Consider the following 25177-nt stretch of genomic DNA (forward strand, 5'->3'; position numbering starts at 1 on the left):
TCAGCTATGAAAACTGACCAGTCACTCTTTTTCAGCCCAATATAGTTCATAAGGTTGTGGTATGAAAAACTGAGAAGGGAGCACTACTGGACCTCCAGAATGACGCAGGGTATAAACTTAATATTTAAATAAGTGAATCTGGAATTAAACCTACATAGGCTTTGGTCTCTTTTTGATTTTTGTGTATATGTGTACCTTTGAGCCATTCTTGACTTTTGGTGAGTGCCCGGATAGCCACCAAGAAGTCATAAGAATCCCTAAGAAATTCATGATGTAACTGTTATACCAAGTTACCCAAAGCAATTTCTATACACCACTTGACTGAAAGTCTACTTGAAATTGCTGCACATAATTAGCATTCTCTGGATGTGTCTGAGGTTCACATATACAATACTATCTTTGGAAATAGTATGTTTGAAGTAGATCGTTTTCCAGCTCTTTATGTTTAACGGAAGGTTTCTTTAATAGTAGATTTATCATTACTTTTTTCTGACACAAAAAAATATAGCCATCCTCCAAAGAAGCCTTAATTATCTCTCTTAAGCATTGAGGCTGACTTTGCTATCAATTTAAGCAGCCGGGTGGATAGGGTTATAGCAGGAGGTAACCCTTATTTTTTTCAAATCTTCTATCAGTATCCTTCAAATCCTCAAAATGAATATAACTTAAAACTATACGACAAGGAGCTGCCAATTTACATCATAATCCTCTGTCCCAACTCTGAAGTTTAGGTCAAGTTGAATTCAAATTACTTTATATTGTAAACTGCAGATAATAAGCACTGTACTACTCTGGCTCCTTATTCCCACCCTCTTGAAGAAAGAGGAATCACACAGAAAGTCTGGCCTATTCTGTGCATTTTTCACTGCCTTCACTAACATGGAATACTGCTCCAGAAAAGGCTCTAGTTAGTACTTGATTCAGTTTATTTTGAGATGTCATCCTTATGTTTCATTCTGGTTCATTGCCGTCAACTCCCTATTTAAACAGTAACATAATTAGTATTAAGGCTATCATGCTGCTTGACTGCTTGACTCAGTATAAGGCAGGATGTAAATCAAACCAAAATGACTGATGTGGCTTTGTAAAAGAGATGTGGATTCTTTGAAGCAATAGTACCTGCTCCTGGGGTATTCTGTGTTCTTAAGAGGGAAGTAAATCTCCAGGTCTCTTAAGGATCCAACAAGTTCCTGGGATGACGTGTTTTAACCAGCTCACTATTCCACTCACTATTCCATGAAGGTTTATATCAGCAATCATCTCAAAACTGACCAGACTATAATCTGGCCACGGCAGCTGATTTATCCAGAGCCTCTGTCCTCTGTGATCATGAAATCCATCAAATTTAGAGTGAATCCTGCTGTTAGTGTAAGGCCAGTGAGTATGTAAAGGGTGCATGGGGGAATATGGACACAATATGTGTAAACTATAATGGTTATGTAAGGTGGAGGGTGGCAGACACTGAGGGAAGGTCAATCAGCTATTAGGACTCCATGTTGTTGGGTTTGTATGGTGGTGGTTGATAAAAGAAAAAGAGGAGAAGGCTCAACTCTGATTAATTGAAAGTGTTTTGTTTTGTTTTGTTTTGTTTTGTTTTGTTTTGTTTTGTTTTGTTTTCTTTTCTTTTCTTTTCTTTTCTTTTCTTTTCTTTTCTTTTCTTTTTTCTTTTCTTTTCTTTTCTTTTCTTTTCTTTTCTTTTCTTTTCTTTTCTTTTCTTTTCTTTTGTGCCAAGGGTTCCAAGTGAGAGAAAAGACTCTTATCAGGTAGTTGCATTAGGTTGTTACTTTGATTTGCACAAATGCCAGGACTTCATCAATTAATACCATATTTTTGCATTTTTATTGCACTGCCTTTTCTTGGACTAGACTAGACCTGTACCACATTGCCTGTAACACCTACCTATCTGATTATATTATACTCAGCATCTCTTTTCAATCAGAGGAGCATTTCCTGCTTTGCTCTAGGTTAGAGGAATCTTGCAATATTACAGAAGGTAGACTTTGTAAACCCCTTAGTTGGCTCCTGGTGGGAAGAAGTATTGGAGTACCACATAGCCAGAGTCAGAGTGGGGAATATGGGATAGAGTTTAAGGAATCATTTTGCACTATATAGAAAACAGGAAAACATACTATTGCATAATGTGCACTGAGACTTTTGGGAAAATAACATTTTTCTTCTGGTAATATTGAAGAAAAATGAAACAATTGATCTACTAAAATCTATTTCACAGGCAGAGAATCTTTACAGCTTCTGGGATAAATAGATTTCTAGACACGCATGATTCACGTTTGTGTATCTTTATTCTTCTGACGGATTTTTCATGCTTGACATGTGGAAGTGCTCCACCAAAAATTAATAGCCTCAGTTCAATGCAGAACATAGCATAAAAAAAATAAGTAAAATAGATTGGTTCCAGTTATGAATCTCTTTGTGTACATTCTCCTTGCCTATGAGTGAAACTTGAACGTTGGAAAATACTGCTTAAAAATCTTGTTGGCGTAATATATTTCACCTTTTCTTTCTCCTTTTAGACTCAAAACATCATGTATGATATGATTTCGGACTTGAATGAACGAAGTGAAGACTTTGAGAAGAGGATTGTTACTCTGGAAACAAAACTGGAAACTTTAATTGGTAGCATCCAAGCTCTCCCTGGACTGATTAGCCAGACAATTAGCCAGCAGCAAAGGGAATTTCTTGAAGCTCAGATGCAAAATTATGATAAGCATGTAACCTACAGTGCAGAACGATCAAGGTCTTTGTCTAGAAGACGAAGGTCTTCCTCTACAGCACCACCAACTTCATCAGAGAGTAGCTAGAAGAGAATAAGTTAACCACAAAATAAAGACTTTTTTGCCATCATATGGTCAATATTTTAGCTTTTATTGTAAAGCCTTATGGTTCTAATCAGTGTTATCTGGGTTCTGATGTCAGAATTCTGGAAACCTGAACACAAGTTTTAGGCCAAAATGAGTGAAAACTCTCTTTCTCTCTCTTTAATCTCTCTCTTTCTTTCTCTCTCTCTCTCTTTTCTTTTCAGATGCACAGTGAATGCACCTATTATTGCTATATAGATTGTTCCTCCTGTAATTTCACTAACTTTTTATTCATGCACTTCCAACAAACTTTATTACTACTACAGTATATAATATAATAAAAGGGTTACTTTCTGCACATAGTTGCTTGGTCACTTTGACTTTAACATTCCCAGCTCTGTTTTTTGTTTTTTTTTAACATGGAAATGTAGAAAAAATGCTTTAATTATGAGAAGACCGAGCTCATTTTGTGTTTCTTTTCAAACAAGTTTTTATTTGACATTCTATGCAGGAAAAGATTGCAGGGATGATGCATTAATTTAAATTTAATTTAAAAGATTGGATGGTCTTTATTTAAAATTTTGCTTTTTTTTTTTTTGCATTACATGCCAGCTTGTGGAGAAAAAAAGTGAACAAGTTGTTTTTATTTATGAAAGTTCATTGATGAGAGCCACTGCACCCATATTTCCTCCAGTATATTAGCAGCATGCTGTATGTTCTTATACTTTATTTATACAAATAATTGTTTACTAAAAATTTAGAAAAGGGCTGGCTCCAAACCATTTTAAACATTTTTAAATATGTTTATATGTGGTGTGCGAGACTATCGTATATTTATTTTCTTGTTAAGAGAAATTTTCCATCGATGAAAAATGTTGTGGCACCTCAATCTATTTGGTCTCTCTTGGCTAGTTTGCTACCCATTACACTTTGTTTCATTTTGGATAAATAAGCTGGATCTCTTCTAGATATGCCTGATCTTGATGCAATGAAAAACATGACCATGTTGCTAAATTTGTGTAGACAATTCCATTGCCATCAGCCTTTAATATATACCATATACATGCATTTCAAACCAGTTCTGAAATTGGACATAGTAGAGGAAAATTTGAAATGCCCTCTTTTTCTTTAGCTGTGCTGTTATAGAATGGGATGGGACAAAACCTATATTTCTGTATTGTTCCAAAATGAATTATAATACCTGCCATTACAGTACACTTATAGAAAGACCTAGTCTCTTACAACGAAGACATTCATCCAACTTTGGGTCATTCAGTTTTCTTTTCTAGCAATCACTTGTGATTTGGCTAAGTAATAATTCCTTGTTGAAGGCATAAAGGGAGGATATTGGGAGGGAAAAATCACCATATTCAATAACAACATTTTAAAAAGTCTATATTGACTTGTGATACATCTATTTTGAGATGGTAAACAAATATTTCTTGTTTCTTTATATTTTTTGTAATAGATTTTCTTTCTTCTTTTTCTCTTTCTGAGAAATAGTTGTCTTCTCTATAACCTATACTTTTCACATAGGAATCCCATCGTTAGTCAACAGATAACAATATTTTTTCTGAGTTTTGCAGCTGCAATAGTGAAAAGTAAGGACCTAGAATTAACCTTCTAAGTAACTGAAATAGTTGATAGTTGTTTTCTCATTTTATTTGCTAATCATGGGAACTCTTCACAAAAGATAAATTCTACGTATGTTTGCATGGTTAAACGTACCTTTGACTAAATATTATAACAAAACATCTAAATATTATAACAAATATTATAATATTTGTCTAAATATTATAACAAAACGACCCAATTTCAAAAGTAGTTTATTAATATGCAGGATGAACCAATTACTATTCAAGAATCACTAATAAAAAATGATTCTTGAATATGAACCACAAGGTTTATTATAAACATTTGGTCTTTTCCCAAACGCTGTCCAATTGGCTTCAGTTATTTACCTTAAGCGGGTTTTTTTTTCCTGGATATTCATTTAGAACACATTTCAGTTGAAATCAAGGGAACAATGAATCATAAGACTTTATGCTACACAAGCTAGAAACCATGAAGTTTATAGGTGGCAATAACATCTAAACCAGGAAAGAAAAAAAATGGACTACAGCCTCCCAACTATAATACATAATCCTTGCATGATGTAATGTTTCTGAATAAAGTCCTTTAGTACTATATATTGGATATTGTCACATTCTGCCACATAAGGTTTAGTGGATGAATTTGGCTTAGCTTTCAGAAATAATGAACATGTATACCCAAATCTGATTGGACAATCTTGAATCTATTCAGGGTATCTGAGGTGAAACCAGGAAATAATAAAACATCTTTCATGTTTCTTCTAAGGATTTCTTATTTACTGACTTTTTGATAATTCTTAATTTCTGCAGCCAAAAAAATGTTATTTTCATGAATTCAAAAACCATTTAAAAAATTTTATGTTATTCTCAATTGGTTCTGTCTAGAACATACATAATATTTTTTCTTTATTCCTCCAAATAAATTTAACTGGTTCCCAAACAAATTTCTGTTATTAATTCCTTCATAACAAAATGATATTTCTGTTTTCAGAACAGTTGGTCCAGTCACTTATTTTAGTCTTCTCATTATGAAGTAAGTAAAATATATGTCTGTGTTAATCTTGTTTTCAACAGCTAAGTCTCAGACGTCAAAATATTATCATCTTTTATTTTTACTTTATGCTAAACATGTTAAAAATTATAATTTACAAAGCAGTAAATTTTTCAGATGTCCTATGCTGAAATACTTTTCTTTCATTTGAACAAATTCTTTCATAAGAAAATGTATATTTTGGCTTTAAATTATTGTATTTCCTCCCTTAGTTATAGCCTTTTGGTTATCACTACTGAACAGGTAAAAATGAAAATTATTTCATTTGATTGCATGAAAATGTTGAGATTCAACTTTTTTAACAAATACAATAAATCTAGACCATTTTTAATAATCCTGTTTAATTTTAATATTTTCATTTGAATTGCTATGATGTGATTATTTTATATTTTACGTTTATATTCATTTTTTTAAAAAAAAATGCTTTGAAGTAAGGCTCATTACATATGATTCAGTAAAAAAAGCAGATGTAATCATTTTTTCAATTAATAGATTTTTATGCTAATTAGCATTTGGATTTATTCGTAATTTTGTAATAGGCATAAGAGATGCATTGTGTCATTTAAACAATATTATTTGCTTGCTTCCCTCCCCAAATGAATTAAATTCAGAGATATTTATGATGATGGACAAGAAATTAGGATTTGTTCACATTTGGATCGAGTCCTAATTCCTTGTCGATCATCATAATATCTCTGATGAAAAGGTCACTCAAATAACATGGGAGCATAAAACCAGCATATTTTCACCTTTTGCAGCTCAGCCCTAATAGGATTTAAGTGTTGTTTATATATTTTGCATTAATGCACAAATTTTCAGTCTATGTAAATCAATTTACAAGAATACTTTCCAACAGAAGCATATTTTCATGATATTAAAATATCTTTTCAATCATATAGCAATTCACGTGTTGTAATGGTTCCATTCACAAAACCAGTTCCAATTATACTGGCTTTAGGGCTGTACTATAGTACTATGCAGAGTATGTTGAAAGCAGCATCACAAAGGTTAGTGGGACCAGGGCATATTGGATTGAAGGGTTTTAACGGGTGAAATGGATGTGTCATGCTTCTGAAAATAATAAGGCATCTTTGTCACTTGGTATAAGGACACTCCCCAAATGCAACAAGGGCCATTATCTGGATTGTATTAAAATGAATGTTTTAGTCCATTCATTGTTCTCCAAATGGCAGGAAGAAGAAAAACTGACATGCTCTGACAAAGAAGAAACTTAAAAGCAATTAATGATGTCTGAATTTAAGACATCAGTTTTAAGACAGGTTTTTTTTCTTGCATGAAATAACAAAAATGATAGACAATGAAACTAGAACAATTGTCACATTACTTTTTAAATGTCTAATTGTTTAGCTTGTGACTAAACCATTATTTGAATGTACTGTATCTTTCTTTTCCTTTCAGAAAATTTAGAAATATGTGTGCAGATTTTGTGTGTGGATTGCCTGCTAGAAATTAGTGTACAGATGTTATTTTCCACTTATTTGGGATCCAATATCTGATACTGGAAGTGAAAATTGGTTCATTAGTATCTCAACCAAAAAAGATAAAAGGGGGAGGGCGATGACAGAATCCCAGAAATATCAGAGTGACTGAAGCAGAACTATTGGAGAATTTCTTATTATAAACTGTTTTTCTATTTTCCTTAAATCAGTAAGAATGCCTTTAAATGACAAACCCCAGAAGCGGATGATACTTTGATTTTATTGACTGATATAAAAGCCATTTTAGATTAATGTTTCTACCCTAACAGTTAGTATGAGAAAGTTTTAAAATATACCACATTTTGATTTTGCACATTATCAGTTTAGATAAGATTTTAATAGAAAATAATGTAAAAGCAAAAATAAATATGTACAAGAACTGCAAAATAAGATCTTGTAGCAGGAGGATAAACTAAGGTGAGAACAGATGAATCCATAATTGTTCTATATTACACTTCCTTTTTCCGGCTGAAACGAATAGAAAAAGTTGTAGGTGAGCTGTTTCAGTCTATCCAGCTATAACTAAACTTAATATCCTTGACTGAGAAATTGGGTTGGAGTAATCCCATAAATATCAATGTTTCTAATAGAAACTCAATATAAACCAGGAAACACCTTAGACTAAGTAGCTTTGTCTAACTCATTGTTCTCTAGATTTGCTTGACCTCAACTCCAATTATCACTAGGAGTGCATTTTTTTAGGGATATTGACTTGAAGTTAAAGATTCTTGTGGGCACCAGATTGGGAAGAGTATTCCATCATACATTCCAGGGATTAACATTAATGTAGTTTATAAATAAGGAAGTTGCTCTATTCTCCTTGGAGAAGTAGGAGAGAGTAGCTACTCAGGTGCTAATTTACAGTATATAGAAAACATTTTGTTCTAGAGAGTCAAGGAGTCAAGTTCATAGTCTGGATTTTGATTGCATCTTGACTCCTATAAACAGTTTTTCAGATTTTCAAATTGTTTCTGCTCTTGTGATAGTGATTGTTTTTAACTACATAAAGAATTGAAGTGGAACAAATAATATGTATGCAGAGATGGTGAATAATGCCTTTCTCAATATCATTTTGAAATTCCACTAAAATTCTAATTTGTAGTTACTGGTCACAACTTTTATTCATAGAACAGTAAGCTGCATAATATCTTTTTTTGCCAAACATGGGCTGTAATCTTTGTTTTGTTTAATTTTTAACAGTAGTTCTGATATACTGCAGTCTTACGACCCCCGTACATTCTTAAAAATGATAGAGGACCCCCAATTTATTTTTTATTTTTTGATATTTACTGTATTAGAAATTAAAACAGAAATTTTAAATATTTATTTGACTTTATGGACCTCCAGAAATGGTCTTGGTGACACTTTGAGAACCACTGTGCTAGAATGAGTTCTGACATTATCTTTAATTGCATCTTTGCACTAAATATATAATTCTTTTTTTAAAATGGAAATAAGAGCTGCTAGGAGCAGGGCTGATGAGCGTTTCAATCCCAGCAGAACTAACAGCTACAAAGGAGTGATTTTTGTTAAAAATGCAACTGAGGTAAAATAATTAAATCCCACCTGCTGTATTTTCAGCAATTATCATTCCCATTGGCTTTTATATTTAAAAAGACCTATTTGATGTTATATGTAATTTGACCCTTCATCTATATTAAATTAAAGAGCAATCATGCTAAGGGGTCAATTATGTAAATATGTAAATATATTATTCATTCATGCATCCTGAGAACTAAAACTGGTACATGATCCTTGAAAAAGATGAAGTTACTTGAAAGCCTTCAAGGGAGGTGCTATGTGGCCCTTAATTCTTAGTACTTGTGAAACATTTACATCTGAAGAATTTCTATTTCTATTTTCTTAACCCTTGTATTACACAAGAGGGGTAAAGCAACTCGTCTTCTTTTTAAAAGGGGGATATTTTCCTGTAAGATTTAGATCTTTAGAGTTTTTACTTTAAAAAATGGTTGAGGAAAAGCTGTATTTCCAACACTTTGATATTTATTTAGTGTCCTTGTGTACTAAACAGCAGAGATTGGTTTATAATGAAATAAGAATGGAAAGGATGTATGGCAAATATTTTTTGGGATATTTAACTGTTTAAATTACCACTTAAATTAATCCTATTATGCAATTAATATGTGATGCTAACACCAGCTCTATTGTTTTTACAGATCACAAAATTGACTCAAGAAATTCTCAAGACAGGCTATATTTATAAAAGTGAGTAAACTGCTTTAGATATTGCTGCCCCTTTTCTAAAAGACATTTGGGGGGTTAGGTTTTGTAAGGTCAAATTTGGGAAAGCTCACTGGAAACATTTCCACATCGCATAAAACTATATTCCAAGTTTTCTTTGGCAGACATCTTAAAAATTAGGACTCAAAGAACTAGTTTTTGCCTAGTCAGATTTAATCTATCTAGTTCAAACTCTCTGCTTTGATTAGCAGATTATGAGTACCCAGAGTAGTCCCGAGTTACTCCGAGTTAAGTACTCCAGTAATTAAAGCAATGTTAAGAGCTGTATACTTTAAATAAAAAACAATTGTGGGAAATAAGCAGATTGGGAACAATTGGTGTTTCTGTATTTCCATTTCTAATTCATGGACCTCTCCCAGAGTTCGGTCTTCTGAATGTCACAGTTTGGAAGGAAGAAAGAAGAACGATATTAATGTATGGAAATTGAATGGATCTAATCTAACAGAGGAAGGCAGATTAAGCAAGAAAATTATCTTTGCCTAAACCAATCCAAATATCTCTTTTGTATAACATTTTTAAGTACTCCTGAGACATTCCTCATCAAACGTTTACCTGTAACCTCAAATTAATTCCAGCTGATCAGGTTATGCGGACAAAGTATCTCATACAGATAAGCAAATAATAATAATTTTCTACCTATTGTTCATGAAATACTATAATATATCCAGAAAACCATGTATCAGATATGTATGATCATTATATTTCCTCCTTTTACTGTACTTGGAATATATTATGATTTTATTAATCAATTCATGTTAATAATTAATAGAGTTCCTTCTATATGTGCTGAGTGACACGGTGAAATTTTGGTTTATGAAAACTCAAAAACACCATGTCAGTTGAACATAAAAATCTACAGACCAACTGTTTCTAATAGCTAGTGAATATTCAACCAAGTCATTTGGTATAGGAACCCAAGTAATAACATTTTTACACTATTGGCTATGCTCAGAACCCAGTTTGTGTTTCCAAATGTAGAAGTACTCTATTAATTCTAAACATGAACTGTTTAACTTTTTAAAAAAATCTGAATGTGTTTCAAGTAAAAGGAGGACTTTTGATGGTTTTTCTCCTTACAGGCAACTATGCATTCTTTCAGTGCATTCAGTGCATTTCTAAAAAAAAGGGTGTTTACTATTTAGCACCATAGAAACAGCAAATGAGATCTATATCAATATTAGTGAATATTACTACTGTATTACCTTGACACTTTTTTTTCCTCAAGGCTTCCAGATGATTCACAAATGCATAAAGTTATAGTTATGTGCATCATCATAGAAATGTAATCATAGAGAAAGATGCATTTATTATCTTTCTATCAATTATACTATCCTGAAGAACATACAAGTCTGAACAACAGCAAGAAAAAAGGAAACTTTTATTTGTAATTCTTTCTTTCAATGTTTACTCCGCAACTGATGTAGTACTGTAGAATAAAATCTGTGTCTGTTTCAATTGTGCTTCTTTTCTTATGGTTTCCAGATATTTAACTTTCCTCAACATGAGGCATTCAGTGGAAGTGATTAACATATTCCAGGATTTTTTGTTATATCACATTTGTACATCCTGCTCAAGGAGAATGGGAAGCCCTTAATAGTCCAGTTCTAATTATTTGCAGCCAGGCACCATAAATGATTAACAAAGACCAGCATAAGGAATCAGTCTGATAATTATGGGAGAAAGAAGCTTGTGTAATATGAATTATATCCTTGAACATCAAAGTGAGTCACATAAGAATGTCCTTTTTATATGCAAGTTACTCTATCAGGGAACTGTTTTCCGTCAAAGAAAGTAGCAAAGTTGTAAACTTGGTATTTGCTGTGTGCTAAATCTTATTTTTTACTGAACATTTTTTTTCATTAAACTACTGGAGTTCAATATAGTTGAACGCTATATACTGTAGTTGAGATCCCAATCAGTGCTATATCAGCCTTTGGAAAAAAGGATATCTGTCTTCAAATCCTAGAACTATGTAAATGTACACTGTAATATTATGGAAATTATGATGATTTGATCACATGCTTGATCTACCCATTGTATGGAATTTTAAGGGAGTAATATCTAACTTTACAGGCCTAACTTCATATTTAAGAGTACATTGCATGGTCTGTAATTGTACTGATTGTGAAGAGTCGCTGTTAAAGGGGAAAATTAACTGGTTCGGAACATGCATTATGAAATAAAGTACTTATATTCTGGTAGCAAACTATCAACATTTTGTTGATTGCCTCCTAAAATTCTATGCTGCTCACAGTCTCTGAAATAAATACTATTAAAAATCACAGAAACATTTTTATTGCATCGTTAATTGGAACATTTTTGCATAACTGATATTGATTTTCTTGAACATGTTAAATTGTAGATGGAAGATGCCTGATATTATTTTCTGCATAATAAAAGCCATATGCACCTGATAGGGACAATGTCACAGTGCTTAATGAAATGTTGCATGCTTTTGATGGAAGATGATGGAAGAATTGCTCATGACTATAAATATATACTAAGACCATTTGGCCCTACAGTTAACAAGAAGAAGCCATTATCCAGTTCCTTTACAAAGAGAATTGATTAATATGCTGTCCAACCAACATGCATACAGCTTGCATTATTTTACAGAGTCTCTAATCTAAGAGAATAAAACAAGATACATGTCCCTGGTTACATATGCAGATTGACAACAGATTGATCTTTCCATCCAAACAGATATACAAAAAGTTCATTGATCAGTTGGTTTCTCAAAGCGCTTATAAAAACATGTGCTTGCATTGTATATCTTCCATTTATTGAATGAAGCCTTACTTAAGTGTTAACTGTGGGATAATTTGTGGAAAGATTGATTCCAAAAAGAAAGCAATTCTCTAAGCAAAGATGAATACAAATAAGGTATTAGATTTGATTTCACTTTATATTTATAGTTCCTTTTATTATCCTATAGAGGTACTGTAAAATACTTTGCTGGGCCTATATGCTGATGTTCTAGTTCTTAAGTATTTTTCTGAGACATGTTTGTTGTTTGCAGTATGATTTTGACCAAGCAGAGTTTCCAGAGCAATATGGATTTGATTCTTAGGCCAGATATTTTTAAAGGTCCCCACAAACATAATTAGTTTATATTATGGCATATTTGGCATTTAGAGCTTGTTAATTAAGTCTGTGAAATAATGCAAGCTGTTTGCTTAATATTATCTTTGAGCTTTGGATCAGTATAGAACAGTTTCCTCCCACCCCCAAAGTATTTATTTATTGTGTTACTTTTATTTCTCATTTTTATATCACTTTTTGATCCACTGTTTCCAAAGTGCCTAATAACAGGAAACCTGGTAGGCTCCTTTGCATATTGTACTTATATAAAAATTTGGCTTATGGTCATCTGCAAAAATCTGGATTCACTCAGGAAATTTTTAAAAAAGTTTCAGGGATTAAATCATTAGCAAGTGTCATAATAGCATTATTACTTTTTGTATTATCTCTACTGAAGAAGAAGTATCCTGCAGAGTGCTTGGTTTTAAGCTGCAGAACATCCTGATCCAATGGTGGATATACCTGTTCCTACATCCTGTTCCACCATCCACTCTGAACATCTAAGTCATTGCATGTCTCCTAGGTGGTGTGTATGATCTAAAAAAGGGAAGAAAAAGGGCAATGGAATAAGCATAAAGCAAAGGATCAAAGCCCACTGAGGGTATATTTATTAAAATCCCAAGCTTGGAACTGGAGAATATATTTCAAGAAACATTTTTTGGTAAATATGTCAGTCATTCAAGGTGGGCAAGGATTTTGCCATCTTGACCTAAGCACCACCTGTTTTCTCTGTGAATCATGATATCACGTACAAAAGGATCAGAGCTTGTGTCAGTGCGTTCACATAGAGCTGCCCTCCTCCGGGTGCTGTTGGCCAAACAATGTCGGCTGGCGGCCCCCAGGTCGAGGGCGTTCTCTGTGGCCACACCGACCCTCTGGAATGGGTTACCCACCGAGCTCTGGACGGCTCCCGACCTTCGCACTTTCCGTGCTGACCTGAAGACATGACTCTTTCGGCAAATCCCCTGATCAGCTGTGTGATTTTAAATTGTGGGGATTTTAACTTGGTTTTTGGTTTTAGTATTTTATTGTATTCTTTTATTGTGTAAGCCGCCCCGAGTCCTACGGGAGAAGAGCGGCATATAAATTTTGATCAATGAATAAATAAATAATGATGAAGTGGGATTGTTTTCATCACTTTAATGAAAGGCTTTGATCTTCAGGATACCTCTGTAACATATTCATCATTGTAAGAAACCATACTCATCATAATGGATATTTTTAAATAATGATATGAACCATGTAAAGTACATTGCTAAATATTAAAAATACTACCAAGGAGTCAGCATTTTTTCTTCAATGACAGAGTAGCATTATTATGTGATGGGACAGAAATCACTTGTGTTGCTTATTTTGCAAATCACCATGTGTTTTGTGTATTCTTTTTGTATGCCCATTTCATTTTCATATCAGTCTCAGTCTTGTCAGGTAGAATCTGTTTCTCTTCCATAACATTGGAAGACTGGAACTGTTAGACACAGTTTATCTATAGTAAAGGTAAAGGTTCCCCTCGCATATATGTGCTAGTCATTCCTGACTCTAGGGGGCAGTGCTCATCTCCATTTCAAAGCCAAAGAGCCAATGTCAAAGGCTCATGGAATACTGTTACCTTCCCACCAAAGGCATTTTTTAAGTGTTTTCGAACTGCTAGGTTGGCAGAAGCTGGGACAAGTAACGGGAGCTCACCCCATTACGCGGCACTAGGAATTCGAACTGCTGAACCTTTCGATCGACAAGCTCAGTGTCTTAGCCACTGAGCCACCATGTCCCTCTATCTATAGAGGTATATATCTTTCAAGATGTCCAGTGTTAAAATATTTTGCTTCATTCTGTTGAGTTTGAGTTTTTTGAGGTTGAGTTTAAGAGGTTTTTCTTTTAATTGTAATCTTTAGTTCCTTCTAGTGCCCTCTTGTGTTCAGTTCTTAAACTCTTTGTTATTTTTAACCAAAACTAAAACACTTTACCACAGGAAGGATTCTTTATAATTAATTCCAAAATTTTATTTCAAATTTATCTGGACCTTTAGTCCATTTGTAGCTTTTGTAGTTTCGATTACCCTTTTAGTGCTTATATGAGAAAAAAAAATAAAAGTTCTTAATTTTATAGTTAAAACTTGTTTCACTAAGGAATAAAGGAAATTCACCCAGTGCTATCCGACCAATTCAAAGTTTCCTAACAGCTGAAAAGCAGTTAACAAGAATTTCTGAAAGTCATGAGTATGCAAACTTAGTTTCAAAGGTACTGACCGTGAACAACAAGTTTAAGAGCCTTCTTTCCCAGAGCTCTAAACCTGCCAAAGACTGTTATCTTGTTGTCTTCTCATAGGGTGTAGCTGTCAAGGGCACTTATGTATGATCTCAAGTCTTCTCCTTGTCCAGAGGGGAATTAGTAAAGAGTCAGACAACTTTTCAGTTCTTTATTTTGCTGCTGTTCTCAGTCCACTTTTCAGAGCTGTTTTGACTCTGCCATTTATTCTATGAAAGTCCATACATTCTGATGGTCCCTTCTAAGGAGATACAGCTGCAGAAAAGGAAGAAATAGTTATATGGCATCCTACATCTCATAAGGTGAAATTCCTGCTGCACCACATTATGGGTCAGATACGAGGACATGCAAAAGAGGGAGGGGGGAGCAACAGTCTTCCTCTTCTCCCAAAGACATGCATATCTCTACCAATTAGATTGACAGAAGCATTTCCTTTCACTATAAATTGATCACTAGAGATAAATTATTGGTTTAGCTTAGTTGGAGTCCATTAGAGTTGGGCAGCTAATAAATTTAAATAAATACATACATACCAAAACTTGATATTTACAGTAAGTTCCAATATATTGCAACTTATTATAATAAATCCCTGATCTATTGTGCCATTCAGGAAGAATGTAAGGCATGATATTGCTGTAGCATTACAATGGCCCCCGTTGACCAAACCAGAATCGGCTCTGGTGAAGTCAAATGAGTTGCTTCCAATCTTTGAACTTTGTAGAGCTATAAAGTAGAAAGACAACTTAAATTCACTGAGATAATTTGACAATTTAACAATGCAGAACAATGATACGTATAAATAAATAAGGAATAACTTGCCCAATAGGCACTGAAGTTTATGTTCGTTTTAGTTCTAAAGAAAAGTGTTGTGAGCTTTTTTTTTTTTTTTTTTGCAATTTGGTCATCTTTCCCTTCAATAATATTAGCTACTTGTAGTTCGATTGTAACAGAAGGATGACTGCTCAGGACATACCAGTAGGTTTGTATCTCATTGACTGGCTTTTCTTTATATGAACAAAACTAGGGGTAAAATGCTACCGGTTCACACCGGTTCAGGCGAACCGGTAGTAAAAAAAAAGCTACCGGTTCATCCGAACTGGTATTTCCGACGATCAGCTGTGCCGCGCAATTTATATTTGCTAGAAAGCAGGAAATCCTGCTTTCTAGCAAATCTAAATTGCGCGGCACAGCTGTTCCCCTCCTCGCTGTTCAACTTACCTTCTTAAGCCTCCTTTTTCTACACGAAGTGCACATTTGGTGCTCACTGCGCATGCGTGCACATGCAGTGTGCATTTGGTGCGCATTGTGCATGCGCGCACACAGCGTGCATTTGGTGTGCAATGTGTATGCGCATGCAGCGCACATTTGACGCACACCATGCATGCACGGGCAGCGAACCGTTGGCAAACTGCAGAGGACTTCACCACTGAACAGAACCAATGATGGGGGAAATAAGACCATTCTTTTTAAGTAACTAGTTAATATAATATAAATTAGCCTTACCAAATTTGTTTTCCTTAAGATGCATTGAGACTAATACTTCTAGAAGTTCCTGATTGGAAAAGGATGTTTTTAGCCCTAAAATAATAATGCCATAGAATCCATTTCCCCATTCTCCTTCTTGAACCTGCTTCCTAATCATAAATTAAAAACATGCGCCAGCATGTTTGATTTGTCTGTTTTCTTGCTTTCTATAAAGATAAGTTGCACTAGACCTAATATTGCCCCAAAGGCTTGTGAACAGCTTGTATTGTTTATCTTCAGACACCTGCCTACACAATCTATTTCTCAGAACTGTGCTACATTTGTGTCCTTGAAATTCCTCTGTAGTTGCTAATCAGTCAGCATTTGAATAGATCTCTGCTTGAGGACTATGCATTTGTTCAGGAGATAGATACTGTATATAATTCTTAAATGATTTTAAATAATGTTTTCATGAGCACACATTTCCAAATACACTTTTCCCCTTTAAGTATGTTTTCATATGACAAAAAGGCATTACAAATTAAGAAAAATGTGAATTTTGAGTAAGTTTCATTTCAGGCATTGCTTTAAAAACACAAGAGTGGATTCATTCACTTTAGGCATTATAATTAATTTGCCCCTTAACCCTAGCAGCAAGGGCAATACCTTAAATTACTTGGAAGATCTTTATTATCCTAATTTATTTTCCGTAAAATGAAGAGAAAAAGGCTTTGGGAATACTATAAATAATGTATTGGCTGATCAAAACAGCTTGATTCTGAACCTCTTCTTTTTTCCAGCATTGGTTTGACTCTGAATAACTTATCACCACCTTAAATTTCAATTGCCTTCTTTAGCAAGTTAGCAAAGGGTCTTTCTGAACACTGCAAAATGTTAAAGGAAAAAAAATAATTTTTAGGCATTAATGGTTTAACAGCAAAACCATTCAGTCTTAATGCTATCTTAAAATAGTTGATTAGTTACATCAAGAAGAACAATCCTTTTGAGCGAGGTGTATTTTGAGATTGGCAGTACCTATCACAGCAATCACAAAATCTCTATCACAGTAACACAAACAAGCCTGTATATTTCCAGAGAAAATGTGCAGATAAATATGATGTCAAGGCTAATACTTTGGTTTGTATCTTGGCAAATCCTATTTATTTCTGTTATTAAAAGAGCTTTTAAATAGGACAAAATTGCTGGGAGGCATTAGAGAGGTGTCTTGGGCCGCATTAGATCCTCTGGAGAAATTGCTTCTGATTATAATAATTCTGACTTACAAAATTATTGGCTTAAGATTGTTAAGTGAATCTAAGAAATAAAATATAAAGGGTGGATTTTCCACCATTTCATACATTCAGTGACAATATTCTTAAGTACCCCAAGTTTTGTAAAGTAGGATTTAAACAGCTTCTCCTATAATTACAGATCATTTGTCTGCATTACAATCTTACTCTTGTTTAGTGTAGTTCTTTCTCAAATAAACAGGTCTAGGAGTAAAGGCTTAATCTTGCTACAATTATTTTAAGCTCCAATGAACCACATTTTTCTATTTTCCATCTTTTCAGACTGGTATTTCACAGAACCAGAAAAAGAAGACAGCTTTTAAACTCTGCATAAATAGCTGTGTTACAAATTTTGATGAGTGATGAAATTGCTGTTACTACCCATTAGCAAATGTGTTATTTTTATGGATCTTCCTACTGTTATCTGCAAACTGTGAAAGAAGGTGGTACATTCTCTCTGACTCATTTTATGAATGGATCTGCAATGTCATCTGCTGAAATCTATGTATATAGTCTGAATCATTTTAAACGCAGTGCCCTCACAAATCATTTCAACTTATATGCCAAGAAATCTTGAACTGTAGGCTCAGAATAAATCACACAGGTGTACATTCTGTCATTCCCATCGAGAAGGAAAGACTTAGGTGATGAAGTAAAAGTAGTAGTAACTCTCAGGAATTTATGGAGTACCTGATTTCAAGGGAAACTAAAGCATAATCAGAGTCATTTAAAAGAGGATTCAAACCATTGGTAAGAAATATCTTGCACCAGGAATTAGAAAAGGTTCAAAATAAATAAGATTCCCTACAGAGTAAAAGCACAACTGCAGACAATTCTTAAGAAGAAGAAAAAAATGGAGGATAACATAAAAAGCCAATAAGGCTAGACAGAAAGCTTAGTGAAAAAAATAGAGAACTTGGAGAACAAAAAATGGAGAAAGAACTTAGTAACAAAGGAAAGATTCAGCCAGAACTGTAGAACTTCTGACAGGAAACTCAATACTTGAAATGAGCTGAGGTCAGCAAAGGATGGTAAGAGTAATAAAAAGAACTTCTTTAGATATGCTGAAAATAAAAGGGGAAAAAAAGCTTTAATATACCATCTGCTCAATGAAGACAGTAAAGTCATAATAGATAACACAGAAAAGGTGAAGCTACTCCACTACTATTTTGGTTTTTCTTTTGCAGTCTCAGTATGTAAATTCCACCATAAAACTCTTTGGTTTGGATAGATTTAAATCGCCAAGAGCAGATGAATTGCATCCTTGACTATGGAAGTAACTAAGCAAATCTGACCCAACCTTTATGTACAGTATTATCTTTGAAAACTCCTGAAGAAATGATGGACAGTCAAGTGGTTCCTATAGTATCTTGAGAGGGGAACAAAGGGAAGATACAACCAACTACTGACCAGTCAGTCAAACCAGTCAGTGAGAAGGTTTTAGAATGGGTCATAAAAAGATCAGTCTGTAAGTACTCTGAAAATAATGTAATAATCAAAAATTTGAATGGATTTGTCAAGAATAGATCCTGCTAGACTTGTGTTAACTCATTTTTTTTGAACAGATTAATGTGAATATAATAAGAACATTATGTAGATGTCATATATCTTTGTTTCATGATGGAACATAAAATGCATATCCCATCATATTCTGCTTAGCAAGTTACTTAAATATGGCTTTGTTGGCATGCTGATTAAGTGGATACATAACTAGCTTGAAAATCGTACTCAGAATGTGTTAATCAATGGTACTCATCAAAGCAGTGAAAGGTATCTAATTGGTTGCAACAAGAATCACTTTTGGGCACTATGTCCTTCAATATTTTCATTAATGAGCTGGATAAAGAGACAGAAGAAATGCTTATCAGTTGTGTAGATGACAACAAATTAACTAATGCACTAAAAAACAAGGGGAAACAAATCAAGGGGGGAAATCAAAATACTTTAATAGGTTAGGGAAAGTAACTCAATACCGTATTTTCCGGCATATAAGACGACTGGGCGTATAAGATGACCCTCGACTTTTCCTGTTAAAATATAGGGTTTGGGCTATAATCGCCGTATAAGACTACCCCTCTTCCAACGCACACCAAATAAAAATTAAAAAACATCAACTGGCTCACCCACAATGTAAAAGCAGCTGTGCTAGACCCAAAATGGCCCCTGCAACAAGCAAGAACCTCACACAGCCACAAAAAGTCCAAAAAAACAACTTTCACACTTTACACACACAAAATTCCACATACAGCTTTGTGAGATTTTGTGTGTTTGTGTAGTTAGAGTGAAACACTACAGAAACACACTAAATATCAGAAAGCTGCACAAATATTATTTTATTTTATTTTATTTTTAGTTTTATATGAAAACTAAATTTAAAACTTCCTAAACTTTAAATGGCTAGGTCTAAAAAAGAACAACTAAAAAAAATCCCAATTAACTATTTTTTTTAAAGCTCCCAAAGGGGAAAAAAACTTACCCAGTAGAACAGGGGTCTCCAACCTTGACAACTTTAAGACTTGTAGACTTCAACTCCCAGAATTCCTCAGCCAGCTTTGTTTTGCTGGCTGAGGAATTCTGGGAGTTGAAGTCCACAACTTCCTGCCTGCTTGATTGCAGGCAGGGAGTGGCTTGCTGCTGGAATGGATTCAGGCAAGCGAAGCAAGGCAAGCGTTGCGACTAGCAGCTAAAGTAAGCAAGCTGGAGGGGGAAAACTTTTTTCCTTTTACATGGCTCTGGCGATCCAACTCAGGCAACTGATTAGCAGGCAACTCAGCTGGGATCGTCAGAGCTTGGATCGCCAGAGCCATTTAAGGCTCATCAGAGCCTTTCGGGCTGGTCTGCCTGGTTACAGGAGAACGACACCCAGCGTATAAGTCGACCCCCGATTTTTGAGAAGATTTTCATGTGTTAAAAAGTCACCTTATACGCCAGAAAATATGGTAACAAAAACAAGTACAAAACATTTCACTTAGAAAATGCATAAGTCAAATGCATAAATACAGAACGATGGAACACCTAGGTGGGTAGCAATTCTTGTGAAAAAGGTCTTGGAATAGTAGTTGTTTTGCAAATTGAATGTAAAAAGAATTGTGTAATAATACAGCTGAAAATAGTGCATGCAATTTTGGACTACCTGTATTATAGTTTCCAGATCTTGAAAGACTCTATTTAGGTAAGACCCCATCCTAACCCCTTATCATGTCCAGTTCTGGTTCCTACACCTTAAGAAAGAATCAAAGACATTTGAATAAATAGAAGAAGGGCAGTGAGAGTGAAGTAGAGCTAGAAATAAAGTCGTATGGAGATAGATTGAACAAGCTACGTATGTTTAGCCTTCACAAGGATAGGACTGTATATAAAAGAAACCCTGATCACTAAAAAAAAACCCTAATTTGCTACTTGGACATGGAATGTTTGCAGGCTAAGGTTCATTTTAATATATTTAGTTTGGTTAGCTTCTGACTTTTAAAATGTTATTTGACTTTCAATTCAACATCCTTGGGTTGATGAACCACTTTTTTTCATCTGTCTTATTCTGAAGGCCAAAATAGTGGTCTACCTTAGTGATTGAATGGGAAGAAGAAATGTGATCTTAAATACCCCCTACTTACCCATAGAAGAAATTTCAGTGGTAATTTTCTACTAAAGAAAGAGGAAAGCAAAACATGGTAGTCATGAGTTGGGGGCTATTGTGAATTAGATTGGTGGTCTCAAGATATACTTTCCCTAAAACACCAAAAGAGTATTTAGATATGGAAATAGTATAGATTTTATTTGCTTGCCTACTTACCCTGTTTCCCCCAAAATAAGACATCCCCTGATAATAAGCCCAATCGGGCTTTTGCGTGCATGGCAATAAGGCCAAACACTTATTTCAGGGTTCAAAAAAATATAAGACAGGGTCTTATTTTTGGGAAAACACAGTATATGTTACCTTTCTATTCAGAATCAACCCTCCTTGTGGCTTACAATTTAAAACCTGACAAATAACATAGAATATGAAAAAATAAAAACAAATAAACTAAAGCATGGATATTAAATTCACTGACCTTCAGAATCCTGGCTAAACTGCTATGTCTTTGCAGATTTTCTGAAGGTTGAACTTCCACAAGGCCTTATTGCAATGTCTGGAGACTTTGAGAGTATGGCTTTTGATTGTGGGCCCACTTTGTCAGGGCTTTGTCATCTTTGATGGGGTTGCACTGCCCCAGATAGATCCTGTGATCAATCTGTGCATCCAAGACTTGCAAATTCTGTTCATTGAGCAGGTGGCAGTCATGACTAGAAGGGCCTTTGCACAGCTTTATCTTGTGCATCAGTTGCTCCCATTTCTGGATCGGCAGGCCCTACTTACAGTAAGCTCATGCTCTGGTCAGTTCTTGACTGGACTATTGCCCTTGTAAAGTAACTGGAAACTTCAGCTGGCACAAAATGCAATGGCACAAGCAATTATAGGCTCTCCTGGAACAGCACATGCTACACTTTTGGTCTGTGAGCTAAACTGGCTGCCAGTTTGCTTTTGAGTCCAATTCAAGATGTTGACTTTAACTTTTAAAGCTCTTCATAACATGGAACTGGATCATCTCATGGCCACCTCTCCCCAGTTACATAAACCCAGCACATTAGGTCTGTCAGACTAGGCATGTGAGTACCATTGGCAGGTCCCAGGACATGTTTCTTCTCTGCCATGGCAACAGCCCAATAGAATATTCTTCTTCCTGAAATGTAGATTATCTCCATATCTTTTGATATTCCAAAAAAATTCTCCAAACCTGGCCATATTGTCCAGCATGGAGATCCCAGGCAACCAGAGACTTGCTCAGATAGCTCCATAGTTGAGGTGGCTGGTTTTATCTCCCCTCTCCTATGGTTTGTACCTTTTGCTTTCATGGTATTTATTAATATAGATTTTTATATTTTATATATTTGTTTTTATCTGTATGACGCCCAGAATCACTTTCAGTGAGATGGGCAGCTATATAAATGTAACAAACAAACAAAAGCTCCTCTCTTAGGTTCAGAGGTGGGTTTTAGCAAGTTCTGACCAGTTCTGGAGAACCGGTAGCGGAAAGTTTGAGTAGTTTGGAGAACCGGTAGTAAAAATTCTGACTGGCCCCGCCCCCATCTATTCTCTGCTTTCCAAGCCCCAGCTGATTGGGAGGAAATGGAGATTTTGCAGTATCTTTCCCCCAGAGTGGGGAGGGAATGGAGATTTTGCAGTATCCTACCCCTGCCACACCCACTAAGCCACGCCCACCAAGCCATGCCATGTCACCAAGCCACAGTCACCAAACCAGTAATAAAATTTTTTGAAACCCACCGCTGCTTAGGTTGCCTAATAAACAGGGTTTTGAAAGCAGAAGCATATTCAGAAAGGCCTCTTGAGGACAACTTAGCATATCTGCTCTTTTCTAATTAGAAAGGAGCTCCATTGGACAACTAGCCTCTAAGCTGTTTAAGACCTTAAACATCAATGCCAATATTTTAAATTGTGCCAAGAAAGCAGATGACTGCAAATAGAGATCTTTCAATACAGGCATCGTGTAATAGTGATAAATTGTCCTGGTTAGTAGCCTAGTGGCTGCTCCATGCAAAAGTTACAGCTTTCAAACACTTTTCAAGTATAGACACATGTAAAACAATGTGCACAACTCATTTTCGCAGTAGTTTCACTTGGGAGAATCTGCTTTTTTCTCACTCCTTTCTACTCTTTCAGGAGAAATCTAAGAAGGCATTGAGTCTGTACCTTCAGTACAAAATTCCCCTATTGCAATAGATCAAATTGCTTTCAATTTAGCTTTTCCTACTTTTTGTCTGGCACCTATTCTTAAGAAAAGTGGGTGTCAAAACTGTTTTTAGCACGGTATGCAAGGTTTTGAGGCTCAGTCAAATGGTATAATAACATAAGAAAGATCCACAATAATGGGAATGAAGCAATGATAAAAGACGCCTGCTTGTCTTCTAGGAGGTGGGATTGAATGCACTGGTAAATGCAGAAAGACAGGTTGCTAAGCACTCACGTAAATAAAGCAGAAAATATCTAGGCTAGCCACCTATGCGGGCTCTTGAAAAGAAATGTATTCTTTATCTGCTGACAATGTTATGTATAAAAGAATGAATCAACTATCCCCAAGTCAGCCAATGTTTCCAAGACAAAAATGGATGATAGAAATGTAAAAGAAGCTTATGAGAGTCGGGGAAAAAGAGAAAGAACAGGCGGTTACAAGCTGACATCCCATCATGTTGTTTGTAATTCTTCTGCATCACAATAGACTAGAACAGTGATGGCTAACCTTTTTGTCATTGGGTACCAGGAGGTGGGGAGGGGGGAGTCGCACACATGCGTGCCCACACCTATAATTCTATGAGCCCCGCCTCTGCGCATACATGCGCGACCCCCCCACGCTCCTCCCACTCCTGGCATGCGATGGCCCGATAGGCCAGTTTTTCTCTCTCACCTGGCTCCAGAGCCTTTTTAGAAGTCTAGGGTGGGCAGAAGTTGGCAAATGGGCCATTTTTGGCCTCTGGAAGGCCTCCGGGTGGGTGGGGAAGGTAGTTTTTGCTCTCCCCAGACTGCTAAAGAGGCTCTGGAGCTGGGGACAGCAAAAAATGAGCCTTCCCCACCACCCCCGAGGCCCTCCAGAAGCAGGAAACAGTCTGTTTCTCTACTTCTGGTTGGCCCAGAAGCCCCAAAAATCAGCTGGCTGGCATGCGCATGCATGCCAGACCTGAGCTCATGTGCCCACTGATATGGCTACACATGCCACCTGTGGCACGCGTGCCATAGGTTCGCAATCACAGGACTAGAAAGATGGAAAATCTCATTCTTTGAAACAATCCTCCTGAATTAAGGGCAGGGGAACAACTATTTGTTATTTACAAGTGAGATATTAATTTTTCTGTCATTCAAGATGTTTCAAATTTCTGACACCTTTTCCGATTTCTTGGTGTCCAGAGGATCTTAAGCAAGGGAAGGAGGAACTTGCTTTCCATATACTTTCTCCTGGTTTGATATCATTCTACCAATTTTGATGTCACTATTTCTTGTCCACTCTGTTATATCATACAATTAGTAACTAACTAGCCTTTTCCACAATATATTGTCTTCCCCACATTCACAGCAATCATGACCAAATCCTGTTTATTTAAAGCATAACAGAACTGGATTATATTTGCCATGATAGTTAAGATCTTGGAAGCAGATGTATTTTGCCAAATATCAGTCTAACTGGGACAACTAACTTTAAAGTTTGAAGGTTATCTTCAAAGTTGTGCTTTCACCGGCTCAAGGTTGACTCAGCCTTCCATCCTTCTCAGATCAGTAAAATGAAGACTCAGATTGTTGGGAGAAATATGCTGACTCTATAAAGCGCTTGGAAAGGGCTGTAAAGCCCTGTGAAGTGGTACATAAGTGCTATTGCTATTGACATTGTCAGAATGTGACGGGTTGTTCTAAAATATAATTTTAAAAAAAATCTAACCTTTTCATTATTAGACATTGTTTAAATGTTCAAACTCTGAATATAAAAAAAAAAAATTCAAATCTTTATTGTCAGTGCACAACATATATACAATGAGGTTGAGCTCCCTCACTGCATCCCTCCCAACCCAATACAACTCACAGTGAAGACAGAAAATTCCTACCCCAATAAATCATATTAACAAAACACCCAGTCCTATTGCACCAGTGTGAACATGTTACACATTGTGCCCACCCTGCAGTCCATCATACTACGTAGTTATGATGTTATTTCTCATTCAAGAGTCTGACAGCCCACGGATAAAAACTGTTCTTCAGCCTGTTTGTGCAGCTGGCTATACTTCTATATCTCCTTCCCAATGGTAGGAGGGTAAAGAA

The 25177-nt window shown here is 35.5% G+C and overlaps 1 protein-coding gene across 2 annotated transcripts in view; it reads left to right on the forward strand.

Moving 5' to 3' along the window:
• Positions 1-3783, forward strand: part of KCNN2 (potassium calcium-activated channel subfamily N member 2) — an 84555-nt gene extending 80772 nt beyond the window's left edge. For both annotated transcript variants that reach the window (XM_034432780.3, XM_034432782.3), the window contains one exon: positions 2532-3783. In XM_034432780.3, the coding sequence (XP_034288671.2) occupies positions 2532-2819 (288 nt within the window). In that variant the 3' untranslated portion in view covers positions 2820-3783. The remainder of the gene's footprint in view (positions 1-2531) is intronic.
• The last annotated feature ends 21394 nt before the right edge of the window (positions 3784-25177 follow it).

The sequence above is a fragment of the Pantherophis guttatus genome, chromosome 2 (genome assembly GCF_059756535.1).
Source record: "Pantherophis guttatus breed Tessera chromosome 2, ASM5975653v1, whole genome shotgun sequence".
Lineage (NCBI taxonomy): Eukaryota > Metazoa > Chordata > Lepidosauria > Squamata > Colubridae > Pantherophis > Pantherophis guttatus.